Raw genomic sequence first — 16834 nt, forward strand, 5'->3', positions numbered from 1 at the left:
TTGTATCGTGAAACTCTAGTTTTTGGGACGAACACAAAGAATATTCGCAGTTCAATTTGGACGGCGTACGCAGCGATATTGTCTATTCGTGTCCTCAAACACAATGTAATAATTTTTTATTTTAGTTGATAAACAAAAGATTGCTGTCTTTATATACATTTAGAACGTGACTGTGATACAATTACAAATTAACTGAATCATTTACATAAACTTCGCACAAATTGGTTCGAAGCTGGTCCGTCGCTTTCCATGGTTCTTGATGAATTTGCGATGAGTTCGCTGTAAATATATTTTCAACGAACTGTACACGAGCAGTTCGCAAACAGTTCGGCTTGCATATTATGTGTACCGATCTTAATGAAAACGATATTACTTTGATATGGTAGGTAAAGAAAATAAATAATTTTACTTTGATATCCATTTTGTTGACACAAATGAAATTTTACAGACTTCAGTAGCAGTTCTTTACTCCTCTGGCACTGATAATATCTTGCAAATGACGAGACGTGCTTTGTCCTGATGACGAGACTTGATTTTAGATCATATTCTGCGCAAGATCGTCATATTTCTGCACACATATGTCGCAAAGGGCGAAGCTGTATAGAATTTCTTGGGGGTCGGCAAAATGTCTGTGTAAACGTCTCCACACCTCATTTCCAATGTGTTCAATGGGATTTAAATCTGGACTGCGAATAGGTCAAACAAATACGGTGATCATTAATATGCATGAAAATTGCACCATCTCCAAGAATAACCATAAACGGTAAAACATGGCCTTCTAAAACCTTCATCAGGTATCTATGCAGTTATTGTCCTATTCTAGATAAAGAAGGACTCTATATAAGCATAAAAAATATGTTTCCACAGTAACTAATCCACCAAACGGAAGTGGCTAGGCAATACTCGTTTCAACAATTACCTTGCCTGGTTGTCACCACAGTCTTAGAGGTAACACAGACGGGGCGTCGTACGTCGACTGAACCCCCGCTGAGATGTCGAAAGCGACGCATCCCTTACTATACTTTGATGCAGTAACACACACCAGACGCTCTTAAAATTTTCGATGCAGCGACTTCCTGGCGACATATCCTGGAACCCATCCACCGCCAATCGGTTTTACGACTTCGACGGCATATCATAAATGCGTGTATCGTGGTATATCACAGACGTTTGAGCTGTTTTCTAGCGAATTCTGTAGTGAGTGTTGTCAGATCGTGTTTTTGTGATGGAAAATACAGATGTAGAAAAATTAATTAATGAAATTCAGATGAGACCCACTATTTGGGATATGCGTATTGATGAATATTCAAACAGAATAATAAAAAAACAGGCCTTATTTTATTTATTATGCTCTAGAGGCCTTGTATTTAAAATTTTAGATAATACAGTTTATGCTAATAATTTATATATAATTTTATTTGATGTCTGTGTAAAAATTGCTGAAATATGGTTCTCCACTATATCCTATTTTTTACCTCCTCTTTCCAGTGTGTAATTTCCATCGATACTATACCTTCCTGAAACTTTCTTGCCGTCTTTTTCTTGGTCTACCTCGTCTCCTAGTCCCAACTGGTCTTCTTTGCAGTACCATCTTTGGCATTCTTTCCTTATCCATCCCCTCGACATGACCTGCCCACCTGATTCTTTATGACTTTGTGTATCTTGTTACACTTGGTTCCTTGTAAAGCATCCTTAATTCTTGATTGGTGCTTCTATGCCGGCCATCTTCTGTATCTGTATTATTTCCCCTGAAAATAGCTCTTAGTACGTTCCGTTTTTCGTTCTCAACTCTATATCATTTTTTCTTCTGTTTTATTTAGCACCCATGTCTCACATCCGTAGGTGACTGTTGCTCTTATTACGGTTTTGTATATTCTGGTTTTCGTGTTTCTCGATACGTACTTTGACTTTAATTTGAATATTTTTTTTGTTAATATTAATTTGTAAAACATCACTATTTCCCAATTAATGGGGTATAATAGATGTGCATCAATTTAACACCTGTATTTGCTCAGTGGCGTACCATAGAATGGACAGCCCCTTAGCGTTATAAATAGCTTTTCTTAGGTGATAGGCTTTCCCTCATAACGGTGTTATCTCTTGAACATGGGTCTTTAATACTTACTAATAAATCCTGAAAAGATTTTTTAGGCATTCTTGTAACAACTTCTCTGGTCTTTATTATATTAATTTCGTTATATAATGTGTAAAAAAATCCCTTATACATACTTTCGTTTCTTTATGATGGGATGTATCCAATATCTGCGTTTATTTTTTTCTTTAATATAAGACAAAGTAAACTTGCATTTATTACAAAATACAAATCGTCATAACTTCCAGACATCGTATCGTATAGCAGCTAACACGCGACTAAATTTGGCAACAACGAAATAAAAATACTTTAAATCGTAGCATAGCTGCGGCTGTTACACCGCGCCATGTGTTTTAAGCTGCCTCGACATCGACTCGACGCGCGCCGCTTGGTGTGTCGTTGCTCTTACCCGCCTGAGTATGTAAGACAGAATCACAATTTATCAGAAAATAACCTCTCTTTTCTCTTCATCAACCCTTTTCCATCCACTTCTGAATGTAGGTCTCTTACAGTTGCTTCCATCTTTCTCTATCTTGCTCCAATCTAATTCACTGTTTGCCTGTCTATATGATCGACCCATCTCTTTTGAAGTCCTCCCATGCTTTTTGTTGTCTCCTTGATCTCCATTCTACGATTCACCGTGTCCATCTGTTATCATTATATCTAGATATGTGTATCAGACCTAGTCCTTCACTGACCACTTATAAAAACACTAAGCCTAATTCAAAAATTAACAAACTGCATTATGTATCTAACTTGGGTAGCTTAGTAAACGTGGACAAAGTATCTATAGTCCGTTCCACCTTGACTTTACAGTATAGGGAACATAGGCAATGCAGTCCTTATCGAGAGTTTTTAGCGCGGTGATGCTGATTTTATCAAAAAGAATTTGTAATCAATAATTGGAGAGACTAAATTAAAACTGTTTCAGAAAAACAATCTACAATTTTAGGATTCGTATGCGTTTAAGTTTATTTGATATACTATAGTAATACTGTAAAGTCAAGGTGGGACGGACTATAGTTATTGTCATTGCAACATGTAATATGTAGTATGTTACTTATAGAAATGTATAAACAGCATTGGCCGTTTTTGTAACTTTTTGCATGTAAGTAACATACTTGGCGAATTATACTTCTACTGCTCTTTAAGAATTTAGAACCAATCTATATCAAGAATTTCTCTCCTTTTATTCCAGACTGTCAGCAATTATGATTCCTCAGCGTATCTCGAATTATTTATAGTTTTTTTGTTATGTAGGCAACAACTGGAAAAAAAATTTGAAAAAGAAACTTGCTTTAACGATTCCTTGAAACTTTTTTTAAAACTTTTATATCCTTAAAAGCAGTAAAAGAATATCGACTTTCTTTTCTATTCGCAATACCTTTGTTCTATTTTTACAGGTTTTTTATTATTTAAAAAGCTCTTAACCACTTACCTTTAGCTTTTCCAATCATTCCCTTGACCTTTTCGCAATTGAATCCGATAGTAGGTACAGTGTTCAAATACTGATCGAATTTTAGCCTATACAGGGCCGTCGTTTTTCCGGCTGAGTCTAGGCCCAGCATGACGACATGGAGCGTGCCCTGACCAGAAGGTAGAGCATCGAGGAGGGATGCGTTTTTACCCATGTTGGCACCCATTGGTTAGAAAAATTTTGTTCTTAAACCAAATCTGAGGCAGTTGCCAAATTACATTTTGATTTCGGGTGTGATGTCTGGGCGCGAGCAATTCTGGCGGTGCCTTAGATTCGTGAGGTGGGATTACTAAGCATCTTAGTTGTGGATCTGAAACAAAGGAGAAATATATGTTAAAAAATATATAACTTTTAAATGTAACAAAACATGTAAATATACTATGGTGGCAAAGCCTTTATACTGGAAATTCAAGATTAAACCAACTAAATGAATACTTTGTTAATGTGAGTAAAAATATTACATCAACTATTTTGCCACAACAAGATCCCATTGCTTATCTCCCTAATTCAAGAAAGGTCTCGAATTCATTCTTTATAAAACCAGTCGATAAATCTGAACTGATCCAAACAATCAATAGTATCAAAAGCAAATCCTCCTGTAGTAATGATGGTCTATCAATAAAAATTTTTTCTAATCACCCAGAAAATGTGTTAGAAGTCCTCATCTCACTAATTAATGATTCCTTTGAGAAAGGTAAATTTCCAGAGTGCCTGAAGACAGCCTTCATTATTCCTCTTCATAAGGGTGGTGAAATATCTAATACCTGCAATTATAGACCTATTGCACTACTACCGGTACTCTCCAAAATTATTGAGAGACTCATAAAAGCCCGACTTATGTCCTTTCTAGTTGAAAACAACATTTTATCACACAATCAGTTCGGCTTTTTAAATAATAAATGCACCACTGATGCCATATTTTCTGTATTACATGAGGTTTATCAAGCACTAAACAATAATCTTCACACTGCCACCGTTTTTTGTGACTACGCCAAAGCTTTTGATTGTGTAAATCATAACATTTTGATAAGAAAACTAAATTTCTACGGAATTCGAGGTATTTCTTTAGATTGGTTCCAATCTTACTTGGATGATAGGAAACAACTGGTTAGAGCAAATGATACAGACTCTAGTCTCAAAAACATTGTCTGTGGGGTACCTCAAGGTTCAGTATTGGGTCCTCTACTCTTCCTTATCTTTATTAATGACATCACTAGTTTAAAAATCGATGGAAAAATCTTTCTTTTTGCTGATGATACCAGTATCACTTGGAGCAACTCAAATATTGCAACTCTTCATGCTACTATAACTTCTGATCTACTTACAATAAAAACCTGGTCTGACTCTAATTTACTCTCGTTTAACGTAGATAAAACAGTAGCATTGTCTTATAAAGGAGTCCTTCAACCCTTACCTCTTAATAACAGCCAGATCAGTACCGTTGATTCTGTGAAATTTCTTGGTATTTTTTTAGACAGCAACCTTAAATGGTCCCACCATATCGATTTGTTAAGGAAGAAACTATCCTCAGCTTGCTATGCTATAAGATCTGTTTCGAATGAACTCAATTTAGCATCTTCCAAAATAACATATTTTTCTTTGTTCGAGTCACATCTTCGTTACGGTCTTCCTTTTTGGGGTTCTGGTACAGCTGCCCAATTCGATGTTATTTTCAAATTACAAAAAAGAGCAATTAGATATCTGTTTGGCCTCAGAAGAACAACACATTGCAGAAGTTACTTCAAAGATCACAGAATTTTAACCCTTCCATCTTTGTATATTTTAGAAACTGTTTGCTTAATTCGTAAACATCTACATGTCTTTCCACCAAGACCTAATCATGACTACTTCACGAGAAATTCTACGTTTGACGTCTATATGCCGACCCCGTCCTCTGAGTTAGTAAAGAAATCTATATTATATTCCGCAAAAAAACTTTACAATCATCTCCCTCTACAACTTAAATCTGCAGCATCTTTCCCCAAATTCCGTAAACTGACAAAAGCCTACCTATCTGAAAGACCATATTATTCAGTAGAAGATTTTCTTAATCAATAACTAAGAAATTACAGTAACCTTTGCACAAGTAGTATTTTTATTATCATTTTTTTTTTGTGTATATTTGGGTGTCATATGCAGCAGCTTAACTTTTAAACTTATTAATTACTAGGTAGACTATGCATTTGCAATTTACTTACATTTTGCAATTGACTACTTCTGTTTAACTTCATTATTATTGTTATTATTGTAAATATATTGACGATTTATGTAATTTTAGTAAATTGGATTGTTATTGTTTTGTTGTCTTGACTTTTTATAAGCTTTGTCGATAAAATTGTACAATTTTTCATGACAATAAAGCATATTTCTATTTCTATTTCTAAACCATAATTTTAGACCAGCAATATAATATTATAGAAGCGAAACATGGTGATGACATGTAACACATTATACAAAACAAAAAGCAAATTCTTAGAGCAAGCAAAAAGTTCTTGTAATAAAAATTCTTAGATTCTTTCAATGTACTGGTCATATAGTGAGAGTGGATTACAACAGATTGACAAGAAGAATTCTAGGAATGGTGCTAAAGCTATTTTAATTCTGTCATCTTTTACATTGACCACTATAGTTTTTCTGAGGATAAATCACGATAATTATTGTAATTATGTATTACATATTTTTGTTGAAGTGTTGAAATAGTTATTTATGAAAGAGTTTGTGAAGTATGCTTTTTGCGAACGCACGCGATTTTCATAGCACGAGCGACAATGGAGCGAGTACTTACATCGCGTAAGTTCGCAAAAAGTACTTCACGCACAGTTTCATACAATATTTTATCTACGATAAACAAATAAAAAAACTGTAACTCTTCGTCACTGAAATTCATTTCTATTTTACAATTTTTAGAACTTTGACATTTAAAAATACTAACTACTTTCAAACCACAAAACTGTCAAAAACTTTGTTGTAAGTCATTGCTCATATTGTCATCACCATGACAACGCGAAAGTTAAGGATATTTGATTATATGAAAGTGTGCCAAAAAACCCATTGAAAGTGAGCGAAAAAGTAAATCCCATTTAAAATACATTGTTACTTCACGCACACTTTAAACCCTTCACGCACTGCTATCTATAATGACAGTTTTCACAAACTAAAAACTTATACATAATATGACACAGAGTAAATAAAAATTTTTATCTACTCGATGTCATATTATGTAAGTCTTTAGTTTGTGTGTTTGTGAAAACTGTCATTATAGATAGCAGTGCGTAAAGGGTTTAAAGTGTGCGTGAAGTAACAATGTATTTTAAATGGTATTTACTTCTTCGCACTAGTTTTTGGCAGACTTTCATATAATCAAATATCCTTAACTTTCGCGTTGTCATGGTGATGACATAATGAGCAATAAATTACAACAAAAGTTTTGACAGTATTGTGGTTTGAAAGAAGTTAGAATTTTTAAATTTCTAAAAATTGTAGAATATAAATGAAATCCAGTGACGAAGAGTTACAGTTTTTTATTTATTTATCGTAGATAAAATATTGTATGAAACTGTACGTGAAGTACTTTTTGCGAACTTACGCGATGTATAGCAATCGCTCCGCTGTCGCTCGTGCTCTAAACATAGCGTGCGTTCGCAAAAAGCATACTTCACGAACTGTTTCATAAATAACTATTATCTACTCTATGGCACATTATGTGTAAGTTGTTAGTTTGTGAAAACTGTCAGTATAGATAGCAGTGCGTGAAGGGTTTAAAGTGTGCATGAAGTAACAATGTATTTTAAATGGGATTTACTTTTTCGCACTGTTTATTGGCACACTTTCATATAATCAAATATCCTTAACTTTCGCGTTGTCATGGTGATGACATAATGAGCAATAAATTACAACAAAAGTTTTGACAGTATTGTGGATTGAAAGAAGTTAGAATTTTTAAATTCTAATTCTAATTCAAAGTTCTAAAAATTGTAGAATAGAAATGAATTCCAGTGACAAAGAGTTACAGTTTTTTATTTATTTATCGTAGATAAAATATTGTATGGAACTGTACGTGAAGTACTTTTTGCGAACTTACGCGATGTATAGCAATCGCAGCGATGTATAGCAATCGCTCCGCTGTCGCTCGTGCTCTAAACATAGCGTGCGTTCGCAAAAAGCATACTCACGAACTGTTTCATAAATTACTATTTAAAAATAGCTAAAACATTTTCAGTTTCAAAAACCGCCAAATTGACATTTTTTGTCCGATCAAAAAACCCCTAGTTGATGGTATAGAAAAGAACTTATATTTCAATAATAACTTTCTGATCTTATGTTTCAGGATCTCTATTTGTTCCAATCATTGCAGCAGTGGAGCTATGTTTTTATTTTCACGGTGTCAGTAGATGGCGCATAAATCGTTTAATTTTCAATATTTTTTTATGAAAATTGTGTTACATGTACTTCTTTTTATAATAAATGCTATTGCTTAAAACAATTTTTACAGTACATTTAATTTTAGAAATTCCCAAAAAAGTACATATATGAATTTCGTACTTTAACACTAAGATAGCCCCTTAAAATGCGAATAAACTTTTCTCACAAACCCTTGACAACTGAACCCTTTTCTATTGTATCTGAAAGTTCTGACTTTTATGTTAGGTTAATTACTTAATTCGGTTCATTTTGAAGAAAAAGTCCTTACATATTTAGCAACTTTGAAATGTAATCATCTGCTGCAGACGACGGACTACAATTATTATTTAAAAGCATTTATTATTTATGATTATTACTCTCATGCTTAAATACTCGTATTATAGAATTTATAACAGAATTATAAGTCTAGGGCACCAATTTGTTTATGGATAAAAATTATCTGATGATATGTAATTTATGCCTGGTTGCACCAACAGATCTTAAGCTCCAGCTTAGCTAAGCTCTACTTATAGATAGGGCCTCCTTGAGTATCACTTACGTTGCACCATAATTTTCGATTCTTACCTTATTATCAATGATATCTATTACTATATTATGATATTTTTATTATAATATATTATAATTTTATTATATTAATTCTTATGTTATTCTCGGCTTAAGCTTAAGATCTGTTGGTGCAACCGGGTATTAGTATGTTAAAAATTATAAAAAACAATGGGTGCCCGATATAATTGTGTTCTGAAAAATGACTCTCTTTATAAATTAACAAAAATTCTTCCCAGGCAGATATTATTTTAGATTTGAATCTAGGCACTGCGTAATTTTAAAAATGATAATTTTCACTTATTTTTTTGAGCCTTGAAAATTTTTCGTATTTTTTTCATTTTTCGTTTTTTTTTAGTTTTAAATTGTTTATAACTCGAAAACGATCAACTGAAAAATTAGAAAAAGCCCTTTTTTGTTTCGAATGATTCAAAAAATCTAAAATAATATCTGCCTGTGCCGAAAAAATTTTATAAAAGAATTTATAAAAAAAAGTAATTTTTTAATTATTAATTAATTATAGCCTGGACAAAATTATATCAGGCACCCCTTGTTTTTTATATATTTTAAAATACTAATAGTCGGAGAGATAGAAGCGGATTTTGTGCGTGATAAGTAATATGGAAAAACTATACGGGGATATGTTGAATTAGTTGTGTACATGACTTTCACCAACGGCCGGAAACCAGAGTGGGGGCCGAGGGTAGTTATAAGGGGTCAAAGTCGCGGTTTTTATTATTTTTTTTGTGACGCTTATGATCGAGATAGTGCACCAAAATTTAGGAAAAGGTAGGTCATGACGTAACTAAGTAAAATCTCTAGGGGCGGAACGCTGCGTGGCCGACAAAGGGGTGGGGTTAGGAGTGAATATAAAAAATATAAAGGTTTTTTTGCGACGTTCGTGATTGAGATAGTGGACCAAAATTTGGGAATTAGTAGATCATGACATTACTAAGTAAAATCCCCAGAGCCGGAAACCAGAGTGGGGGACGAGGGTAGTTATAAGGGTCAAAGTCGCCGTTATTATTATTTTTTTTTGTGACGCTCATGATCGAGATAGTGCACCAAAGTTTGGGAATAAGTAGGTCATGACGTAACTAAGTAAAATCTCCAGGGGTGGCACGCTGCGTGGCCGACAAAGGGGTGGGGTAGGGGTGAATACAAAAAATATAAAAGGTTTTTTGCGACGTATGTGATTCAGAGAGTGCACCAAAATTTGGGAATAAGTAGGCCATGAGGTAACTAATTATAATCTCCAGGGGTGGAACGCTGCGTGGCCGATAAAGGGGTGGAGGTAGGTGTGAATATAAAAAATATAAGGGGTTTTTTGCGACGTGCGAGATTGAGATAGTGCACCAAAATTTGGGAATAAGTAGACCATGACTTAGCTAAGTAAAATCCCCAGAGCCGGAAACCAGAGGGTAGTTTTAAGGGGTCAAAGTCGCAGTGTGTATTATTTTTTTTTTGTCCCGGCACAACATTTGTCCCCCACGCAGCGTTCCGCCCCTGGATATTTTACTTAGTAATGTCATGACCTACTTACTCCCAAATTTTGGTGCACTATCTCGATCGCGAACGGCAAAAAAACCCCCATATATTTTTATACTCACCCCTGCCTACCACCCCTTTGTACCCCAAGCAGCGTTCCGCCCCTGGAGATTTTACTTAGTTACGTCATGACCTACTTACTCCCAAATTTTGGTGCACTACCTCCATCATGAGCGGCACAAAAAAAATAATAAAAAACGGGACTTTGGCCCCTTATAACTCCCTTCCTCCCCCACTCTGGTTTCCGGCTCTGGGGATTTTACTTATTTATGTCATGGTCTACTTATTCCCAAATTTTGGTGCACTATCTCAATTACGAACGTCGCAAAAAACCCCTTATATTTTTTATATTCACCCCTACCCACACGCCTTTGTCAGCCACGCAACGTTGCGCCCCTAGACATTTTACTTAGGTACGTCATGACCTACTTATTCCCAAATTTTGGTGCACTATCTCGATCAAGAGCATCATAAAAAAAAATAATAAAAACCGCGACTTTGACCCCTTATAACTACCCTCGGATCCAACTCTGGTTTCCGGCCGTTGGTGAAAGTCATGTACACAACTAATTCAACATATCCCCGTATAGTTTTTCCATATTACTTATCACGCAAAAAATTCGCTCCCAGCTCTTGGACTATAAATTATATATAAAATAATTTTTATCTAATAAACAGATCGGTGAAGGTCGTTTTTATATCGGATCTTAGACTATTATTTTATGATTATTACTTATAACCTAACCTACGTTAGGTTTACTTACAAACTATATATACATAAAATTAATTTTTGCGTTTATTGAACATAATAAAGTTTCATTCTTATGAATCATACGTGGTTAATAATTCCTTCATTAACATTCTTTGGTGCATTATGTCGTTTTTCTTTTATTAGCACATTATTTGATGCTTATAGGCTGACGCACAGGTAAATAGGAAATTCCAGATCAAAAGGCCGTTCTCTGCATAACATACGTTTCTCTGTAATTACTGCATTCCATCAAAAGTCCACTGTGGCATGCAAAACTATTTGTTCGTAAAAATTTTATTTTCTAGGAGTATACTTCAATGAAATTGAAAATGTACATAAAAACGGTATTATGTAATAGCTATTTGTATAACAAGGGAGGAAAGTGCTACTTTTCCTCCCGAGAATGAAGTTTACTGCCCGACGCGTAGCGGAGGGCAGTAATCATTCAAGGGAGGAAAAGGTACTTTACTCCCATGTTATACATATGGTTTTTCCACCTTCCTCAAATAACAAGTCATTTTTTTCATTTTTACTTAATTTATTTATGTAACTAACCAACAAAATTTATTAGAACTAAAACAAACAAGTAGGTACAATATAACTGTCAACTGTCAAATATAAGTCAATTATTAATGTAAACATTGTTAAATCAGAATAACAATTTACTGTTTTTTACCATTCTGCAAAATACAGAGTGTTTTTAAATAAACGTTAAAATGTATAGATACTTACGTAATAAAAAATAGATATCGTACAGGGCGTCAATAAGTTATATTTCATGAATGAAACACCATGACCTCACTTTTACTTTTCCTCCCTAGGGAGGAAAAATATTTTCCTCCCTAGGGAGGAAAAGTACAACTTTGCTCCCTACAATCAGGTCCGGAAAAGTATACTTTCGGTAGAGGTAGGTGGAAAAAACATTTTCAGCTTAGTTTGTACACTACTCTCTTGTGGCTTTATGGTTATACATAGAGGATTGCGAAAAAGTCTAGCAACACGGTAATTTCTCGGAAACCGCTAAAATGATTTTTATAAGTTTTGGTGGGTAAGGGTCTTCTAATGCGACCAATATTGTAGTGGTAATTACATTGTTGCCAAATCTTCCGTTTTTCTGTAAATCTAATGAACTTTCTTATTTAAAATGAAACACCACGTATATTTTTTGCGTTTTGAAATCCTTAAAAAATACTGATTATTTTTCGTGTGTTATTTCCTATACCTAAATGACATAATTTCGAGTTATTGCTACATTTATTAAAAAAAATTTTAAACAAATTATAAACCTAAAATAATATCTACACGGGCCGAAAAAATTGATTTTTGTAATTTGTTTAAAATTTTTTTTAATAAATGTAGCAATAACTCCGAAATGATGGTATATTGGGTATATTTAGGTATAGAGAATATAACATGAAAAATATAAGTATTTCTTTAGCGATCAACAGGTAGCCAAAACGCGTTCCACGATTGCGGCTGTAATTTTGAATATTTTTTCGAGATATTTGGCACACGTATTCGTAATATAATAAAGAATGGCGGTACAGAGCCCAATTTGAAAAATATATTAATATGTGGAAATTACTTTGTAATTAAATACAATATTAAAAAAACGAGCCTGTACCGCCATTAAGAAGAACAAAAAAATACACTTTCTTCAAATTAACTTTTTTATTTGATGCCTAGATTTTGTGTCATTTTGGAACTACTAATGAAATAAAAAATTTTAGTAAAATTGTCGAAATTCCGATACGTTACATCTTGTCCAAGACCCTTACATCTCAACCATTTTCAAATGAGATCATTTCGCAAGACCTCCCACTTATCTATTCTGACTTACAGTTAGGTCCATCAGTACTTACTGTAATAAACCTTTTATAAAATTACCGATCTAAGTAATGCTTTATTCACCTAACAATTCATTTGAACTTTTTCTTTTGTGTGGTTGTTTACCTAAACGCTACTAAATCTACCCACTTCGCTGTTGTCGGTGGCTTTTGTTTGCAAATATAGAAGATAATCCCTTAAAGAAGTTACAGAAAAATATCCCGTTATATCCCAATTTTCGAACCACACACAAAGTGGCGAGGTTCCCCTCCTTAAATATGTTTTTCTAAAAAAAGGAATATCTTTACGATCTGAATTGAACTGAATTCATTCATTTTCCGCTCAGCTAGTGAAGTTCGATATGATGTGTTGAGAGACCCCTGTCAGAGGGTAAAATATTTTTTTGTATTTTTTATATATTCTTTTTTTCTGTTATTTCGCCTGTTGGGACCAATCACCAGTCAGTTGCGACAAACGCCTAGTAGCACCCATTAATGTGTTAAATCGTTTATTCATGTAAAGTATGTATAGTGTATTTACGTAAAAATTAAATTGTTTTTACCAATAGAAATTTTGTTAAAATGTCTACATAAATCTGGTATAAAATAGAAATACATCCATAAACATTCTCCAAACAATTGACAATGACAATATATTAAAAGCTTGAATGGGCATTACAGAGAAAACACTAAGCAATAAACATATACATAAACCAAATGGGAGAAAATCTAACCGTTAACATTGATCATGATGATAGATCCCTTTAAGAGAACGCAATGGCAAATGACCTAGAAAAACATGCCTGAAAACGAAAGAAACATCAAATTAATAGAATGAAGTATATACCTAAGATTCATTTTTTCTATATTTGTAATATGTAATCAAAATAATTTTTTATTACTACAGTTATACTATTATTTTAGTTAATACATAATAATTGTAGTAGAAATCAATGTTTATTGAGATCATAATAATGCAACGACCTCATAAGAAAATTTCTAATTCTAAGCAATTATTTTAGCATTGAAATGCCGAATTTATTTTGATAATAAATATGTCTAAGAAATAATTATTTTACATAAGCATCTTGGTTGATTTTTTAAATTATAATTAACAATTTTTATTGGTGTTATAAAAATAGCTTTCTGTCAGACGATCATCTGCCTCTTCGCTTCAATTTGGTTACTTGTGATGATTAGCTTAAACTTTAACCTTTGGACTTACAGTGTTATACAAAGAACATTATTATTCCGAATAAAGTACAACTTAGCCAATAATAATGAAACTCATATTAAAGAGAAACATGGAAAAATTGTTTTTAAACTGGAAATAATTAAAGGAGGAAACGGTTATTTATAAAATCTACATTTGGAACATTTTCCTGAAGGAGAAAATAAGCTAATATGTATACCTAATATAATAATACATATTATCATACATTTCAGAACTCTCTTGCCTTATATTCTCTCTTCTGCAATTCCTCTGCAAATCTCTCTTATGCCTGGTTGCACCAACAGATCTTAAGGTCCAGCTTAGCTAAGCTCTACTTATAGATAGGGCCTCCTTGAGTATCACTTACGTTGCACAATAATTTTAGATTCTTACCTTATTATCAATTATATCTATTAATATATTATGGTATTCTTATTGTAATATATTATAATTATATTATATTAACACTTACGATATTCTCGACTTAAGCTTAAGATCTGTTGGTGCAACCGGGCATTAGTCTTCCACGTCATCCATCCATCTCGTTCGTAGCTTTCCTTCTTTTCGTCTTAATATCGGTATCCACTGTAATATTTTCGTTATTGTTTTTGTATATTCTTGTCTCTGGACATAGCCCTGCCATGACAGTCTTTGACTTTTCACAAATCTTACAATGTAATGATATAATATTATAACAATAACAATATCGTTTACTTCTCACACTCTTCTGACTGGTATGGTATCTTTCTTCTTCTTAACGTGCCCTATCAAGTCCCCTTGACGTTGGCGATTAACATGGCGAAACTCTGTCTCGGGCTATTCTAAATAGTTTCTCTGCTTTCTTTATGCCTATCCACTCTCTGATATTTTTCAACCAAGAGGCCTGTTTTCTTCCAATTCCTCTGTGTCTTTCGATTTTACCCATCATAATAAGTTGAAGAATATTATATCGGTCTCCCCTTACTACGTGTCAACGTGTCCAAATCTTTCTACATTTCTACATCTTATAGGTCTGGATCCCGCGTACCAAAAAAAAGTTGATTAATAGCAAGCTGAAAATTTGTTAATAGCTTAACGGTGTCTAGTCGGACAAACTTTGATGTACGGGGACACTGGAACTTTGATGTACGGGGACACTGGAACAGGGGAAGTTTTAATTGTGGAACAATTTAAAAATTTGGAACGTCAGATTACGAAAACGTCCCATGTATTTTGTCGGACAGAACATCCAATTGATTTGTTACTCTTTCATTAAACTCTCATGCAAAAATCAGACTGCTATTACTAACCAACATGATTCCTGCCTGTCATTTGACATGTTCTTCGTGTTCCACTCTTTAAAATGCCCTGTTGGTGATAAACACCAGTCTGATTTTTTGCATGAGAGTTTAATGAAATGGTATTATAACATATCAATTGGAAGTTCTGTCCGACAAAATACATGTTTTAACTGTTCAATTTTTAACCTGTTCCCAATTAAAACTTCCCCTGTTCCAGTGTTCCCATACATCAAAGTTTGTCCGATTAGACACCGTTAAGCTATTAACAAAATTTTCAGCTTGCTATTAATCAACTTTTTTTGGTACGCGGGATCCAGGTCTATTATTGTAAACGATAGCTTGAGGTTACAGAACATTTTACGCATGTTCATAAAATTAGACCTTGCTATTCAGTATACACAATACTTAAATTGTTGCAAATTATATATTTTTGATTGCAATTTTACAAACAACTCTACTATTTTTTGAGTATTTAGAAACTGTCTTTCGGTCTTTTTCCTAGACGAAGAGAAGGTAAATGCGTGGCCTAAGTGTCCTCTATTTGCTTTCTCCTATTTTCGTCGTCTCTACGTGATTATATATTGTAAAAACCGGAGATATGTGATGCAGCCAGAAAGCAGTTTATTAACGAAAAGTCTTAGATTTAAAATATTGTTTATTATATTTTTATTTCAATTATTCTAATTGTTTAAAAAGTAGTAAACTTTGTATCTGGGGCTTTTCGTTGTTTTCCTCGTAATACGAGAGATGTCGCTGATTTGCGTCTCAAAAGGTGGGTTCATTGCATCGCGATGTTTTGCCTTAAAAGAGGCAGAATGTTTATATTCCCTTCAGAGTTGTGACTGCATAATCTTCACTGATGATGCATAAGGATGCTGAAATAGTTGCTATATGGAGATGGTAGTCCAACTCTGAATCGAATATAAACAAAACCTGCCTTGAACCCTTTTTAAACTCTACTATTATATTATCATGTTTGAAACATATTAATGTGTTAATTTTTTATATGTCATAAAAACTTTTTCCAATTTAAATACATAATTAAAGTATTGTTTAACAGCAAACCAGATGTTAGTTAAGACTTTAAATGCATATCTTTTATTGACCCGTAAAATATCTAAGTTAACAGATAAGTAATGTTTACAATATGGTCAATTGCAATTGCGTCAAACATACTGTTTTTTATTAAATGTCAGAATTGTTAGAATTTTTATTCTAAATTGACTCTAACGTCTTAATATGTTTATTTAACACCGAGTTACTATGGTCTGTTTTTAAACCAAGAGGAGTAATTCAAATTTACCGCGCCGTAATGCTTGTTTGTAATTGGTCCAACATCAGGCATGTTTACTGATTGCTGAGTTGCCTGTCACCTCTTATAACACAATGACCTAATTAATTAACCCACTTACCACGTGTGGGAGTCATATGTTGCCCTAAAGCCACATCCATAGGAATTTTATCCATCCTTTGGATTTTATGATGTTTATATTTATATGAGACTTTTAGTCTATTTTTAAAAGATTTCAACCTTTGTATTTTTGGGTGGCTCACCATGTTCTTGTTGCTGATGGTGCTCTTGTTACAGAGCGAAAACGTTTTGTTTCTATGTTTGTAGCCCTATAGGGGCTTTTTAAACTAATATACCTTTTACCAGGAGAAAATGTTTTATTAAATTTTAC

The 16834-nt window shown here is 33.5% G+C and overlaps 1 protein-coding gene across 4 annotated transcripts in view; it reads right to left on the reverse strand.

Moving 5' to 3' along the window:
* The window catches only part of LOC114335969 (ADP-ribosylation factor-like protein 4C), a 311831-nt gene that overhangs the window by 25623 nt on the left and 269374 nt on the right, over nucleotides 1-16834 (reverse strand). For all 4 annotated transcript variants that reach the window (XM_050645256.1, XM_050645253.1, XM_050645254.1 and 1 more), the window contains one exon: nucleotides 3531-3879. In XM_050645256.1, coding sequence (XP_050501213.1) covers nucleotides 3531-3735 — 205 coding nt within the window. In that variant the 5' untranslated portion in view covers nucleotides 3736-3879. The remainder of the gene's footprint in view (nucleotides 1-3530; nucleotides 3880-16834) is intronic.

The sequence above is a fragment of the Diabrotica virgifera genome, chromosome 3 (assembly GCF_917563875.1).
Source record: "Diabrotica virgifera virgifera chromosome 3, PGI_DIABVI_V3a".
Taxonomy (NCBI): Eukaryota; Metazoa; Arthropoda; class Insecta; order Coleoptera; family Chrysomelidae; genus Diabrotica; species Diabrotica virgifera.